This window comes from Meriones unguiculatus, chromosome 5 (assembly GCF_030254825.1).
Source record: "Meriones unguiculatus strain TT.TT164.6M chromosome 5, Bangor_MerUng_6.1, whole genome shotgun sequence".
NCBI lineage: Eukaryota > Metazoa > Chordata > Mammalia > Rodentia > Muridae > Meriones > Meriones unguiculatus.
The window spans coordinates 122,409,444-122,425,300 of record NC_083353.1 but is presented as its reverse complement, the minus strand read 5'-3'; the positions used below and the strand labels follow the sequence as shown (position 1 = coordinate 122,425,300).

At 47.4% G+C, this 15,857-nt stretch overlaps 1 protein-coding gene across 1 annotated transcript in view; it reads left to right on the top strand.

The window, feature by feature from the left end:
• The window catches only part of Gucy2c (guanylate cyclase 2C), a 70,702-nt gene that overhangs the window by 35,388 nt on the left and 19,457 nt on the right, over positions 1-15,857 (top strand). Inside the window, exons 13-19 of the mRNA XM_021644291.2 lie at positions 5,797-5,859; positions 6,691-6,762; positions 7,222-7,326; positions 10,737-10,823; positions 11,922-12,054; positions 13,591-13,728; positions 14,621-14,709. Of these exons, the coding sequence (XP_021499966.1) occupies positions 5,797-5,859; positions 6,691-6,762; positions 7,222-7,326; positions 10,737-10,823; positions 11,922-12,054; positions 13,591-13,728; positions 14,621-14,709 (687 nt within the window). The remainder of the gene's footprint in view (positions 1-5,796; positions 5,860-6,690; positions 6,763-7,221; positions 7,327-10,736; positions 10,824-11,921; positions 12,055-13,590; positions 13,729-14,620; positions 14,710-15,857) is intronic.

The window sequence follows — 15,857 nt, the reverse complement described above, 5'->3', positions numbered from 1 at the left end:
CACTGCTGTCAGTGACAGTAGCAGTTTGCTACATGGCTTGCTCATAACTCGGTGGATCGGAAAGGAGAAAGCAGTCAAGCCCTAGCCCTCCCAAGTTCCAATCTATAAGGTTTGTCCCACCCCTGTCCCCCCAATAACCCACTTCCTCCAGCTCAGTCCCACCTCTTAAAGGTTTCAGCACATCCAAAACTGTACTACCAGCTAGCTAGCAAACACATGAGCTTATGGGAGACACTTCACTTTCAAACCACCACAGCCCTTCAGACATTTTTTTGCATCTGACTTGGAAGAGAAATGCCTACCGACTCCTCTCACCCTTGGCACTTATCTCCTCATGCTAACTAGCTGCTACGTTTTGGTCATTGCTGAAGAGGCCTCTGCTAACATTTGTCTAGAAGTTTCCTTTGGCTCAGAAACAATCAACAGCCTATAAAAGGAACTTTTATTCGCCTGTTTCAATTGTCTTGGAGGCTTACAGCCTCAGTCTGCTGACCTAGGCCTAGCCTCCATACAATCTAACCTAGGCTAGGCCTAGAATGTTTTCAGCCTCTGATACTTACTGCTTAATAAGCTTACCCTTTCTTGTTCTTACTGAGCTCAAAGCTGGCTGGTCCAACTCAGCTGTTCTGAATCAGACTCTTCTCCTAGCTGACTTATACAATCTGGCTTCTCTCTTGGCCTCTGAATTGCTTTGCTTGGCCTCAAACTAACTCAAGCAATCTGCTCTAATCTCCTAGCTCCTTCTCATTCTCTGGCTCATTCAGTCTTCACCTGAGTTCTCTCTCTCTGCAACCTGTCTCTCTATTACTATCTAGGTAAAACTGCCTTTTCTCTTTCTTTCTTTTTTTTTTTTTTTTTTTTTTTTTTAGTTTTCCTATACTCTCTCTTCTCATGAGAGGTGGGCATATCCTATTCTGTCCAATCTTTCTCTGATTTGTCACCTTTTCTGCCACTAAATTAGGCATCACTTTCAAACATGGGTGCTTCCTTCTACAAACTAACTTTACTTTTACTAACTTCATTGTTTGGGATTAAAGGCATGTACCACTACACCTGGACCTAAGCTTTTCTCTGCCAGGCTGGCCTTGAACTCAGATCTGCTTGCCTCTGTCTCCTGAGTTAAAGGCTTGTTTGTATTTATGCCAGATCACACAGACTTACAAGGTCTTTGGATGTGATCTCTTGCCAGAGCAGTTATATTCTAAATTAAATTCCTCTCCAGGAGCCAATGTGAACAACTTACCTGCATTTTCTGTAGCCAGGAATGCAAACTCCCCAAGAAGCACTAACTAAGTTTTATCATCCTGCCTTTGCTGATGACAGTGAAAGACAAAGGATTAAGAAGCTGTGCAGTGTCATACAAAGTCAGTAAGACATGATAGATAGATGACAAATAAATGGTTGATTAGATAGATGATAGACAGACAGACAGATGATACATAGATTAGACAGACAGACATAAGTAATAAGTTCTCACTTACTGAGAACGAATAAGCCAGGTGCACTATTACTCTGCTCCTCTTCTCCTGAGCCCATCAGGTAACAGAACAGGAATTCCAGAAACATGGCTACAGTCTGACCCCAAACTAAGATCTTACTTGAAGATCTCACCGCCTGACACATACATAGCTTTATCAGTATTTCTACACTAAAGCGTAGAACTGGAGTTAACAAATTCTCTCAAGTCAGGGAAGAGCTCACAGGCAGAAGCAAGATCAATTACACATTGGAGCTTCTCTCCTAGCAATGTGATCCCATTTCACCGCACACAGGAAGCAGAGAGACGCAACAGGAAGTGGTGCTGAGCTTTATGGGTATTCCACATCCACATCCGGCAGGCTGCCGTCTAATGGTGTGGACTTGCTTCCAGCTGTACGTGGGCGACCTGCTCCGTTGCCCCAGACTTATTTCATGCTCCAGCAGCCTTCCTGTAGTCTTCAGAACCTCACAGGTACAAATTCTATTCACAAAGACTGGTCTATCTCTGGCAAGTGTCAGAATGAAACCCATCTCCGGTATTTTACAATAAAAGAGTAAATGACCATAAGACAGCTGAGTTTCTAGTGGCAAAATATGCTAGCTTAAGTCACGGGATTGATATACACAGTGTCGTAAGAAAACTTTGGACACCTTAAAGTCTTAGGTGTCATTTATGATCCGTTAACCCTCCTATAATATGTTTATAAAATGAGAAAGAAATGGAAGAGAAAAGAAAGAAGATGAAGAAGAGGAAATAAGAGGAGGAAGAGGAAAAGAGAGTCAGAACAGAAGAGGATGAGGAGAAAGAGAAGGAGAAGGAACCACAGCCACTGATACCAAGCAAGGGTTGCTATTGTAGCATCAAGATTTTTAAAAAGGAAAAGACCTTATTACATAGCCGCTGACCGGGAAATAATCAAATATGCCTGCCTGTGGGTTTTATCAGGGGAACAAATAGAGAAAGGAGAGAAGCTGTTTGCTAGCTGGATGATTAGAAGGCAACCTTTCAGATTCTTCTGAGCAGGAGTTCCTTGATATCAGGCCTCTTTATAAGTTTCCTTTGGGGATGGGCAGCTGTTGTGCACTGTAAAGACAATTTGAGAGCGTAAGGTTAAAGTTCACCTCCAGGAGTGGCTGGCTCCTAATGTGGGTGTGCATGCTACAGAGCTCATTCCAAAGAACCCTTAGTGGGTTCTGAAGACCCCCCTTCCCACCCAAAATAAAATCAATTTAAAAAACTTCATTTGAGTGAGGATTTTCTATCTGGACCTTGGCCCACTTCAGCATTTTTAAAATGGGCAGTGTGCCAGCCATCACTCTTGGGAGTTGATCAAGCTATTTCAGTTACATTAAAGAAAGCCTCATCAATTTAGCAAGGATAATACACACCTGCCGTAGTTAGAGTCACTGTTGATGTGATGAAACACCATGACCACAGGCAATTTGGGGATAAAAGCATTTATCTGGCTACAATTCTATATCACTATTCATCACTGAAGGAGGTCAGGACAGGAACTCAAACAGGGCAGGAACCTGGAGGCAGGAGCTGATGCAGAGGCCTCGGAGGAATGCTGCTTACTGGCTGGCTTTCTCTCCATGCCTCACTCAGCCTGTTTTCTTATAGAACCCAGGACCACAGCCCAGGGGCAGCCCCACCCACAGTGGGCTGGTCTTCCCCTCTCAATCACTAATTAAGAATTTGCCTTACAGACCTGCCTAAAGTTGGCAAACACACATGCCCAGGACAAGCCAGGATCTTTAGCCTCACAATCTCCATTTGCCTTTGCAGCTGCCCTCCACCCCCACGTCAAGAGAAAACACGACCCCTGTAAAGAGGTGTAGTGTCCAGGGACTCCTGCTCAGAAGAATCCTAAACTGTGCCTTACCTTCCAACTAGCAATCTACGTTGTCGCAGGAAGATGGAAGCATTTTCTCAGCTGAGGCTCCCTCCTCCCAGATGACCACAGCTTGTGCCACAAGCTGACATAAAACTAGTCAACACAGTTGATCCCTTATCAACTTGATACACAAACACGTCACTGTTAAGCCATAACCTTTCCTTTCCTGTCCATCCCCAAGGTCATACATTAATATCAACATTGCAATATAAGACATTTTACACACTTTAAAAGTCCCCCAGACTTAAATTTTTAAACAGTTGTCTTTAAAAAAAAAAATACCCAGTTTCTTTGAAAATCCAAAGTCTTTATTAAACTCCCAAATCTCTTTGTTTGAAGTCTAAAGTCTCTCAACATGGGCTCCTGTAAAATCAAGAATAAACTACACGCTTTCTTACTTCAAGGGGGAAGAACCAGAGCACAGCCCTAATCTGAACAAAGCACAACCAAGCTCCAACAGCAAATAACTCAGTACCTGCTATCTCAGATTCCCTCAGAGTCTTCTGGGCTCTTCCGTGGGGCTTGAGCCACTTCTCTGGCTCCACCTTCTGCAGCTCACAAAGCTTGTCTTCCGGGCTCGGGCTGGCTCCGCTCCACTGCTGTTGCTGTTCTTGGCAGTCATCCCGTGGTACTAGCATCTCCAAGATGCAGGGCTCTCTTGCTGCACCTGGGCTGCACTTTTACCATCAGCCTCTCCTGAGCTCTTCGGGGACTCCAGCCTGCCACACAGAATCACTCCATGACCCCTTCACATCTTGTTCTCCATGACCCCTTCACATCTTCAGAACTAGTACCACATGGCTGACTCTTTAACTACCATGTTTGGCTGCCAGCACACGGTACAACCTTGATCACCTCTAGAACACAGCTTTGGTATACCAGCTATGAGGAAACACTTCCAGAAGATCTTACCTCAGTGATGCTGGTCTCTTCTTGATCATTGCTAATTTCTCAACTCCAGCAGACCAGCATCATTTCCCTGGTAGAGCAGAGCACTGGTTTTACTTCAGTGATTCTGGTATCTTGTTAACCGAAGCTGATTCTTTAGTGCCAGATAGCCAGAAACACAGATGCATAACTCCAAATAATAAACCTGACAGCGTCTTTAAGTAACTCTCTAACTTTCCTCTGAAATTTCACAAGCCAGGCCTCCCTCATTTGCATTTCTCTCAACACTCTTGTCTTCCAAGCACACACACTAAGCTTTGAACACTCAATGGCTTTTCTGGCCCGGAGTTCCAAAGTCCTTCCACAGTCCTTTCCAAAACAGCATGTTCAGGTCTGTCACAGCAATACCCCACTCCTGGTACCAGTTTCTGTTTTAATCTGGGTTTCTATTACTATGACAAAACACCATGACCAAAGCAACTTAGGAAAAATAAGGATTTATTTGGCTTATGCTTCCACATCACTATTCATCATTGAAGAAAGTCAAGGCAGGAACTGAAACAGGGAAGGCACCTGGAGCTGATGCAGAGGCTATGGAGGAGTGCTGCATGTTGTCTTGCTCTTCATGGCTTGCTCAGTCTGCTTTTTTATAGAACCCAGGACCACAGCAGAGGGATGGCCCCATCCACAATGGGCTGGGCTCTCCCCTTCTTCACTAATTAATGCTCTGCAGGCCTTTATACCACCAGATCTTATGGAGACATTTTCCTAACTGGGTTTCCTCCTGCCCAGTGTCAAGTTGATATGAAACTAGCCAGCACAACACCCCACATTTTTTTGAGATGCAAAATGAAAGATATGCCAGTCTTAACTTGTTTCTGTGTTTACACCAGAAGTCAGTGGTGGGCACGCCAGAAGCCATATCTAGCCTGCAGTAGTGTACATGTCTGTGTATGCTCATATAGGTATATACACACACATTTGCGTATTGTTCTGCTGTGACAGTTTTAACTCAATTGCCAGCATATGAAGTCATAGTATAGCATATTAAAGTCCACAGTTCAGGCTTCTTGTTGAGAAATCAGCTGATCTGGCAAGTCTAAGCCAACCCAGGACCGAAGGATACCTGGTACTGTCACCTCACTTGCATCTCTGCTTTAGGCATGAAACCACAACTCAAACGCAGTGAGCTTTTGTAACCTCCTTCTCCAGAAAGCGTCTGCCAAGAGACACCATAGGCCAAGGTTCCCAACAGGAGGAGAATCAGAGGGGCAGGGAGCAAACAGAATTCTTGGTACTAATAAGACCATGAGAGGGAGGGAGGAAAGCCCAGAGCGTGAGGTGATGGATCCCTGGAGAGAAGAGCTGATCAGAAAAAGCAAAAGGTATGCCTGTGGAGAACATCAGGGGGCCTGGCCCCTGAGCTGCTGAGCACACTGCAAACACAGCCCTGCGGGAGAGCCTCTCACAGTCTCTGGCAGAGGAAAGGATGGATATGAAGCTCTGAAGCAACCATTCTTTTCTCCGCCAGATTGACGATGACAGGAGACGAGATACAATCCAGAGACTGCGGCAGTGCAAATATGACAAGAAGGTTGGTATAGCACTCGCTCCGCCACACTGTCCTGAACACTGTTGGCTGCTATAGCTCCCCACCCCCGCACTGTCCTGAACCCTGTCAGTTAGAATGATTCCAGCGCTGCCCTGAGCCCTATCTGTGGTTAGCATTGTTCCCTCGGGGCTCCGAGCCCTGTCAGTTGGTCTACTCCCCTCACTGTCCTGAAACTTCTTGGTTAGTTTAGAGCTCCTGAACCCTGTCTGAGTATGTGCTGGCTGTCTGGGCCACTGACCTTGGCAATGCCCTAGGAGAGGTGCCCAGGTAGCTGCAAGAAACCACTCAGAGTTCTACACAGAAGACAGAGCTCTGCTTCAGATTTACAAAAACTACAGTCTGGGAACACGGAAGAGCAAATGAAACATTCTTGTGAGGTGTAGAGTACAGGAAAAGGAAATGGGAGAGTCAGGTCACTCAGGGCAGCCCTTAGACTTTAGTTCATTCCCCGTAATCTTATGTCAGGGAGGGCTCCATCCTTCCTTCCTTGTTTTTCCTTCATCTTTCTCTTTCCTTCCCACTCTTCCTCATTTCCTTCTTCCCTTCATCCCTCTCTCCTTCCTTCCCTTTTTCCTTCTTCCCTTCATCCCTCTCTCCCTCCCTTCCTTCCATTTCCTCAGTCATTCTCCAACCCTGTCACTAGGCGCCAAAGTTGACAATGTAATGGGGCCCCATAAGCAAACTTCTATAATAATATGCACACAATGAATTGCACCGCACTCTGCCTTCCTGTGGCTCGGCTGGTTGGAGACTCTCTGTCCTTGGAAAGACCCATGCGACCACAATCCCCCTTTTCTCAACTGATCTTGGCAGAAAGTGATTCTGAAAGACCTCAAGCACAGTGATGGGAACTTCACGGAGAAGCAGAAGATAGAGCTGAACAAGGTACGCGCCCTGTGTGCCAAGCTCTTCAGAATCAGTTTCACCCCATAGCACTGAGGTCCCCCATGGTGCCACTGCAGACAGAAAAATCCCCCAGGCGACAGAAAGGGCGACTCGGTTTCTTGTTGACCTATCTACCGAGAGATGCTGCAGAGTGAGGCCTGACGTGGCCTAGGAACAGCCCTGGTTTATTTGTAGTTAGAATCTTTATTGTGGGGTTGTTAGATGTGACACCTGTGGGAAGAGGCAGGGACTGGCATTCCACTGCCATAAGGAATCCTTCTTTCCAAAGACGCTGGCACGTGCATCTCCACACTGGCACCCCATCCCTCCTGCTCCCCCACTCTTCCCGCTCCTCCCGCCCCTCCCGCCCCTCCCACCCCTCCCACCCCTTCTACCTCTCCTGCCCCTCCTACCCCTGCGGCTTTGCTTTGTAAACAGCCTAGTGCCCTGTTCCCCTAGTTGCTGCAGTCTGACTACTACAACCTGACCAAGTTCTACGGCACGGTGAAGCTGGACACCAGGATCTTTGGCGTGGTAGAATACTGTGAACGGGGTTCTCTCCGGGTAAGGAGCCACGCTCACTTCCTATTGTCTAAGTGCTCACCACATGAAAAAGGAAAAACAAAACAAAACGAAAACATGCTGGAGAGATGGCTCAGTGGACCACCTGTAACTCCAGTTCCAGGGGCCCTAACACTCCCTCTGGGCTCTGTGGGCACCACACACACGGTGCACATAGACACATGCAGGCAAACTAAGACAAACTAGAAGTTCTACCCAATGAAATGGCACCGAGAGTCATCAGATACCATTACAAGCAAGCCAAAAGTCTGCAGAAAGGCAGAAAAGACGTGGGGACAAAAATAGAGGGAAAATGGGAGCACGAGTGAGTGCTTGGAGACACGTTTTACGTGGCTTCACCTGTTGTCGTGTTGAAAGCACGAAGGACAGTGCTCGGATTGCATCAGATGACCTGTCCTGCTGCTGTTCCACCAACTCCCCCTGCCCATCAGCCCCCATCCGCTTCCCACCCCGGGAGGACCGCGGTGACTCAGCAGATGTCAGGTAGGCTCCAACGATGAAAAGGGAAGTAGGACAGGCTGAGTCTGGTTCACAGAGGAAGCAAGCATCAAGCCAGGACCCTCAAGCCGCTGAGCACACTGAAGGGCCCACACAGGTGACATGCAAAGAACAAGGGCAGGTATCTGAAATAGGACTTAAAAAAGGCCAAGAACAGGCTGGAATCCAGAACAAGGGCGACAGAGAGGGCTGAAGCGCTTGCTCCTGGCTCTGCACAAGGCGGCCATGTAATTTTATCACACTACTTTGAGAGCAGACGTGAACGGACTCTGGCCCAAGCCAGTGATCCTCCTGCTTCTGGATTTCCTTTGACGCCAGTGACATAAAGGCATTTGCTGCAAGCCTGATGACCTGAGCGCAGTCCCCGGAACCCCTGTGGTAGAAGGGGAGAATGGACAGGCGCACGCAGGTGGTCTGAGTCCCAAGAGAGCACTGTAGCATATGCATGCTCATAAATAAATAAGCATACAAAATAAATAAGCCGGTGCTTTGTAATAACCGGGGCCTCATAACAAAGCTTGGGGGTGGCAGCTTTATCCACTGAGCCTTCTTGTCAGCCCCGATTTTTAAAACACTCACTGACTGGGTGTGGGAGCAGGTGATGGCAGCTCTCAGGAGGGTGGGGGCGCAGGTGAAGGCAGCTCTCGGGAGACTGGGGGTGAGGTGATGGCAGCTCCCGGGTGTTTGGGGATGCAGGTGGAGGCAGCTCTCTCAGGAGGGTGGGGCGCAGGTGAAGGCAGCTCCCAGGAGGCTAGAGGTGCAGGTGAAGGCAGCCCTGGGAGATTTGGGGTGAGGTGAAGGCAGCTCTCAGGAGGCTGGGGGTGAAGGGGAAGGCAGCCCTGGGAGTTTTTGGGTGCAGGTGAATGGCAGCTCTCTGGAGTTTGGGATGCATGCGATGGCAGCGCCCAGGAGGGTGGGGTGCAGCTGAAGGCATCCCGGGGGAGTTTGGGGGTGCAGAGCTCTGGAAGCTGGCCCAGGTGCCTGCCTTGATGAAGCTCTTATTGGCACGCCCTCATGCTGTGCTAAAAGAAGCTTATCTCAAAGGGCTCTTCTTTCTTTCTTCCTCCCTTTTTCTCTGTCAGGAAATGACACAGGTTTTAGAAGCGGAGTGCCAGGTAGGGACACGAAGACCAAACATATTCCGTGTTTTATTATATCATGGAACCGACAACAAAGGACTAAATTGCAGTTCCCACACAAAGACTCCCAGCTTAGTTCTTCTAAACTTCAGTGACTAATTCCTGTTGTCTGTATGAACAGTGTTTGAAAGTTAAACAACACCCTCCGGACTCGTGAACACTAGTCTTAGACTAGCCATGTAACTGACTGCAACCTATGGCTATGTATGTTCACAGGGAAATATCGGTACAATGCTGCAATACTAAACAAGACACAAACAATAGAATTTGGTTAATTCTATATGTGGTAAAACTATGACAGTGCATTATACCAAAGGTCACAGAACAGCCATATGATCCGTGTGTGTGTGTGTGTGTGTGTGTATGTGTGTATGTGTGTATGTGTGTATGTGTGTATGTGTGTATGTATGCGCATGCAAGCATGGCGGTCAGAGCATGATGGCAGGCATCTTCCTTCATCATTGCCACCTTATATATTGAGGGAGGGTCTCCCAGTCGAACCAGTGCTTGTAGATATCAAGAGGCTAGCTAGCCCGCTCTGGGATGACTGCCTCCCACACCCAGGGATTACAGGGGCCCCTGTGGCTTCCTGACATTTATGTTGGTGCCAGGCATCGGAGTTCCCATCCTCACGTTCCCAGGGAAGCAGTTAGCTCCAGCGGGCATGGTGGCACACGCCTGTGATCCCAGCTCTCGGGAGGCAGATGCAGGAAGATCACGGCTCCAAGCATCACACAGAGTTCTGCCTGTGTGCTGCGAGCTGGCTACATAGGGAGTTTCAGGTCTTGTGGACTACCAAGGAAGACCCTGCCTCAAAAACAGGACATTTGAAAACATACAGAACAGATACTTTCATCCAGTCTTCACGAGAGGAAGCGAGCAGGGAAGACACTTCTAAATCAGGCTTCCCCAAGGCCCGTCTCCAGGCAGTCTCTCCCACCTGATGGTGAAATTCACCCAATGCCTGTTTGGCTTGTTTGGAGCTTTTAAGACAGCCTCACACAGCCCAGGCTGACCTCAAGCTGAGCTGGTAGCCCAGACTGCCTTTGAAGTTCTGACCTTCCTGCCTCCATCTTTGCTAATGACAACTGATGGTTAATTTTTCTGCTCTATGAACTTACTGTATGATATGCTTTATGGTTATTTCAGGTTACTACACTGTACTGTTATTTTAGAACAGACTTCCATTTATTAAAAACAACAGAAAAAAGCCTCCCTGAAGAACAGCATGCTGTGTTAGCATAACACATCCCGTCTTTCTTTTTCATCCTTCATTTCTTTCCTTTTCTTTTTTCTTTTTTCAGACAGGTCTCACTATGTAGCCCAGGTTGACCTCAAACTTGTAGAAATTTTCCTGTTTATGACTCCCTTAGTAATTTTGATTGCACTTGATTTCTGTGTGTGTGTATATGTCTGTGTGTGTGTCGTCTGTGTCTGTGTCAGAGCCTAGGGGAGGATACCATTGCACACTAAATCATGTCGGTGGTTTACAGACTTTGTGCCCTGTGCTCTGGACTTTGAAGGTCCTAGTCTCTAGGTTTCTGGGAGAACACCATACGATGATCACACAATAAACTCGCCTAACAGACTTCTCCGACCAGCTCTGTCAGACAGCGCACAATGAGATGTGACCACAAAGCGAGGAGAACCCAGTTTGTTCCCGACTCAGCGGCCTCCTCTGGCTCATAATCTCTCCATGCTGTCTTTCCCTGCAGTATTTCATCTCTTATGTGTGTATTTTTCTCTCCTGTTCAGGAAGTGTTAAATGACACGATTTCCTACCCCGATGGTACATTCATGGACTGGGAATTTAAGATCTCTGTCTTATATGATATTGCTAAGGTAAGAGACATATGAAAATGAAATAGTATAATGAGCATCATTCATGCTGGTTCTGTCTGTCAAATGACAACAGTCGTAGCAATGTCACATGTAGGACTTGATGAAATAATGTGTATATTCACACATTTTCATAGATTTGTTAGAAATAAGATACCATATGAAATAACTTCCAGATCTTCTAGATTTTAGGAAGTAATTCAGTCCAGGCATTTCCTTCATAAATGTAAGGTCGTCTTATCAGTGTTTTTAGATTAAGGAAGCAGAAACCTAGAGACACACGTGTTCACCGGACAAATAAGCATTAAGTAAAACATGTAAACAATACCAGCAGGGCTGACGAGGTGGCTCGGGAGGTAAAGAACTTGCCGCTCAAACACAAACAAATGAGTTCAATTCCTAGAATCCAAGTTAAAAAAAAATGTCAGGCATGGTGGCACACATAATTCCAGAACTGGGAAGGAAGAAACAGACAGGTTCTCCAGGCTTGTCTGGTTCCACTAAAGACGCTGTCTCAAAACACAAGGTGGGGGCTTTCCAGAGGGCTTAGTGGCTGAAACCACTTGTCACACAAGGTTGACAATCTGAGTCAGTCCCTAGAAGCCGCAGTGGAAAGAAAGAACCAGCTCCTGCAACTTGTCCTCTGACCTCCCCGTGTGTGCTGTGACATGCATGTATCCACGCCCATGCATCAAACACACAAGGACAATCATAGGACACAAATTTAATTAAGAAAAAAAAAGAACAAAGTGGACGGAACCTGAGTGCCAACACAGGCAGAGGCTGACCTCTGACCTTCCCACACACCCTCACATGTGCGCCCCCACACGCATAATCAACAAAGTCTCATCTCTTGTGAAGCACACAGCTACTCAAGGAGAGTTTGCAGTCAGCCTCCTGTTACCTCACAGCTTATAGGCAAACACCAAGGTTGGCAAAATACCTTTAAAGCAAGGTTCACAGCCACCGGATTAAAACTCGGATAGTATGGACAGCACAGTACAGAGACATATATTCAAAACAGCACTTCTCTCCTTCAAACGGTCATTCGGCCAGAGTGTGTGACATCCCTTTGTTTTCCCACTATCTGGAAAATTACAGGGGATGTCCTATCTGCACTCCAGTAAAATTGAAGTCCACGGGCGCCTGAAATCCACCAACTGTGTGGTGGACAATCGCATGGTGGTGAAGATCACGGATTTCGGGTGCAATTCCATCCTGCCTCCCAGAAAAGGTCTGTACTTTTTTTCCTTGCACTTCCTAAAATTTTCACCTAATCACATAGGATGTTCAGGAAATGGTGAGGGAGCAGGCAACTTTCTGACTCTTTCTCCAGCACCCCCTCTCTGTCAGTCAATGAATGCTGTTTTAAAACTGTGTTTACTTTTATTTTATGGATATGGATGTTTTGCTTGCCTGCGTGTCTGTGCACCATACACACACACTGAGGCCTGAAGAGGGCATGAGACCCGCTGGGCCTCGGGACACAGGTGACTGTGAGCTGCCATGTGGAACTGGGAATTGAAGTCCGGTTCTTTGTAAGAACAGAAAATGCTCTTAACCACTGAGCCATCTCTCCAGCCCCTCAAAGGATGCTTTTTGAGTTAAAACAGATGTCCTCCATGGATGTTTTCCTCGGTATTTAAGCTCTGAGTGAAAAAGCACACAGAACTTACAGAATGTGGAAGCTAGGGTGGGAAAAGCCTGTAGAAGCATCTAATTGAACCCATCCTCTGGAGGGGAGGGGAGGGGGAGCACAGGCTGGAGGTCGGCACAAGAAGATGGAGTACAGAACAGGACACTCAGGTCCTATGGAAACATCATCACTCGCTCATCTGTGGTGACAAGATATATATAGACATATAATCTGTGAGCTAGAGCCTCATTGGTCATCTTCAGGATTGTGGGAAGAGTCCAGAAAAGGAATATGAAGATGCACAGGTCATATGGAGGGCAGACATGCAGGCATTTCTCCTCCAGTCTTCATTATAATTCAGAGCTCAGCAGCCTCAGAAATCTAGAACTCAAGTTATCCTCACATACTTCCTGGCTTCAAAACATGTAGCTCTTATTCCCAACTTCTTTTATTCCCCAAAATCCTTTGGGTTTTATTCTCCTAAATGGAAGAAAAATTAAATTCTGCCTCTGTTTCTCCAACCATGTGAAGTTTAACCTGATACTGGACTAAATACCCAGAGTTCTTTTGTGTTCTTTTTAGCGTGTGGTATGCTTGTGTGTGCGCGTGGTGGGGGCAGTGTTACCTGTGTGTGAGCGTACCTGCGTGTGTGGGATCATTCATGTAGAAGCCTGAGGCTATGTCAGGAGTAGTCTTCAATCACACCTCACTTTATTCGTTGAAGGAGTCTCACAACTAAAGCCTGAGCTTGTCAGTAAGGCCATCCTGCCTAGTCAGCCTGCTCTGGGGAATCCTGTCTCCACCCTCTGAGCACTGGAATGGCTGGCAGGCGCCCCACCCACCCAGTGTTCACTCGGGTTCCGGGGTATCAGAACTCAGATCCTCACATTTGCACAAGTGTTTCCCCCACCGAGCCATCACCCCGTGCTCCAGTGAGTTCTTACCCAAGACTTGATGGTTGCCAGGTTGGTTCATAAAGCAAAGAAAGGAAGCTTTTTGATCAGACGACATACACCCCACCTGCCTTAGCATCGCTTAGCTGGTTCTGCTGGTCGTGGATGTCTGTTACCTGAGCTTTCAGCGTAGGTACAGCCACCTCCCTCCAACCTTGCCCTGTCGATGTCTCACGCACAGACCTGTGGACTGCTCCCGAGCACCTGCGCCAAGCCAGCATCTCTCAGAAGGGAGATGTGTACAGCTTTGGGATCGTGGCCCAAGAGATCATCCTTCGCAAGGAAACTTTCTACACGCTGAGCTGCCGGGACCAGCAGGGTGAGTCAGACCCTGCTCTCATAGCCTGGACCCTCTCTGCCTTCGGATCGCAGAGGCCCACAGGCCAGGCCTCTCCTCTGCTAAAGCAATGACCCCTTCCCTGAGCTGCACATTTGACAAGGATTGCAAAGGCTCGGTGTTAAGAGAGCTCAGCCAGGTGCCATTATGGCACACACCGGTGTTAGAGGATCTTCCTTCACTTGCTGCCTCTGGTGGTGCATGCCTGTGATCCTAACACATGGGAGGTGGAGGCAGGAGGATCAGGAGTTTAAAGCCATCCTCAGTTTCCTAACCACTTGAAAGCCAGCCTGGCCTGTGTGAGATCCTGTGTCCAAAAAGCTAAACAAACAAAAAGATAGGAAGGTAGATAGGTAGGTAGACAGGTCGGTAGACACACAGACAGATATGCAGATAGACAATCCTTTCTGCACTCTCTGGCTTTGCACAGAAGGCAAGGCACTGCTTACTATCTGGATTAGCACATGCTAGCGAGGCTGCACGTGTCCTTCATGCTCAAATGAAGCAGCACGTAGTTTTTTTGGCACATCTCATTGAAGGGAAACGCTTTGTTCCATTCACACAGTCTTCACTTTCTACGTGTTTGCTGTACACTAACTCAAGACTGCCTTGGAGGTTAGCCTGGGGACTCTGGGCGTCAGGATGGAGTGTGGGATAGAGGGAGCCCAATGGAGGCAAAGAAGTTCCAGGGTTAGTCGCCTACCTGTGAGGCCACACCTGGTTTACATGGGAGAAGACTCCTCCCACGTCTGTAGAGGGGCTCTGTCCCCCTGTTACTTGACTGAAGGGTCACCAAGGGGAGGACGAATTCGGACTCTGCTGAACAGTCCTTGCCGGGGGTCTTCTTGTAATGTAATTATTCTCATCCACTCAGAGAAGATTTTCAGAGTGGAAAATTCCGATGGGATGAAACCTTTCCGCCCGGATCTGTTCCTGGAAACTGCAGATGAAAAGGAACTGGAGGTGAGCAGAGCTTTCCAGTGTTCAGTGACCTGCCTGCTGTACCGATCTAGCACACAGTTGGTGGGTGAAAAATGAAAAAGGTGTTCATGTAGCGTTCCGGAAACTTTGCCCGGCCTCCACATTCTGCACAGGTGGCCCATTCCTCCCTGGTCCAAACACTGCCTCTTGGTCACGTCCCCTTGCCTCTTCTGTCTTGCTGGCTCTTATCTCTTCTTCCAGTTAGAGCATGAGTGACTCCATATGGGCTCACCCAGGTCACCCAGGAAAGTTGCCCTATCTCAAGATTTCTCAGTTGATCACATTTGAAAAGGCCAATACAATAGTCCCTTTTGTTGGTAGTTTTTTGTTTTTTCTTTTTTCTTTTTTTCTCCATTGCGGTTTCAGTTACCTGAAACCACTGAGGTCCAAAATTGCTAACTGGAAAATTCCAGAATAAGTAATTTTAAGTTGTGCAGCATGATAAAACTTCATGCCTCTTTGCTCTGTTCTATGAACAGGGCCATTCCTCTATCTAACATGCCCACTGTGTAAGCTCCCCTCCCGTCAGTCACTCAGCAGAGGCATCTAGGCCATAGGACTAACTGTTGAGGTGCTGAATGATGAAATCAGGTAACCCCGTTACTTAATAATGGCCCTCTGGTGCACGTGCAGTATGCTGGCAAATTTAGCATCTTATTATAATTGCTTTAGTTATTATAACTTACAGATTCCACCTAATGATAAATGTGTGTGGGGCTCTGTACTCTGCTTCACTTGAACTTTGGGAACTTTGGGATCATGTCTCCCGGACACGGAGGGAATGCTGTTTGTTGGCATTCATAGGCCACAGGGATGAGGCCGCAGGGATCTGTGATCAGCTCTTCTTGCCCCTCCCCCAAGCCCTGCTCCCGCCCCAGATCAAGGAAGAGGTAGTGGTTAAAGCATACATCACTGTCTACATCTTTGACAGCATGGTATGCGTGACACAGGTGGTAGGCTTATAAATGCTTCTATTGATTTAAAAAAGAAGTATGAGCCAGCTATGGGTGTTCCCATCTGCAGCCCCAGCACTTGCAGGACAGAGGGAGGAAGATCAGGTATTGGAGTCCAGCCTGGGATACATGAGACTTTGTACCCTCACCTGTACAGATAAGAAGCTAGAGGGAGTA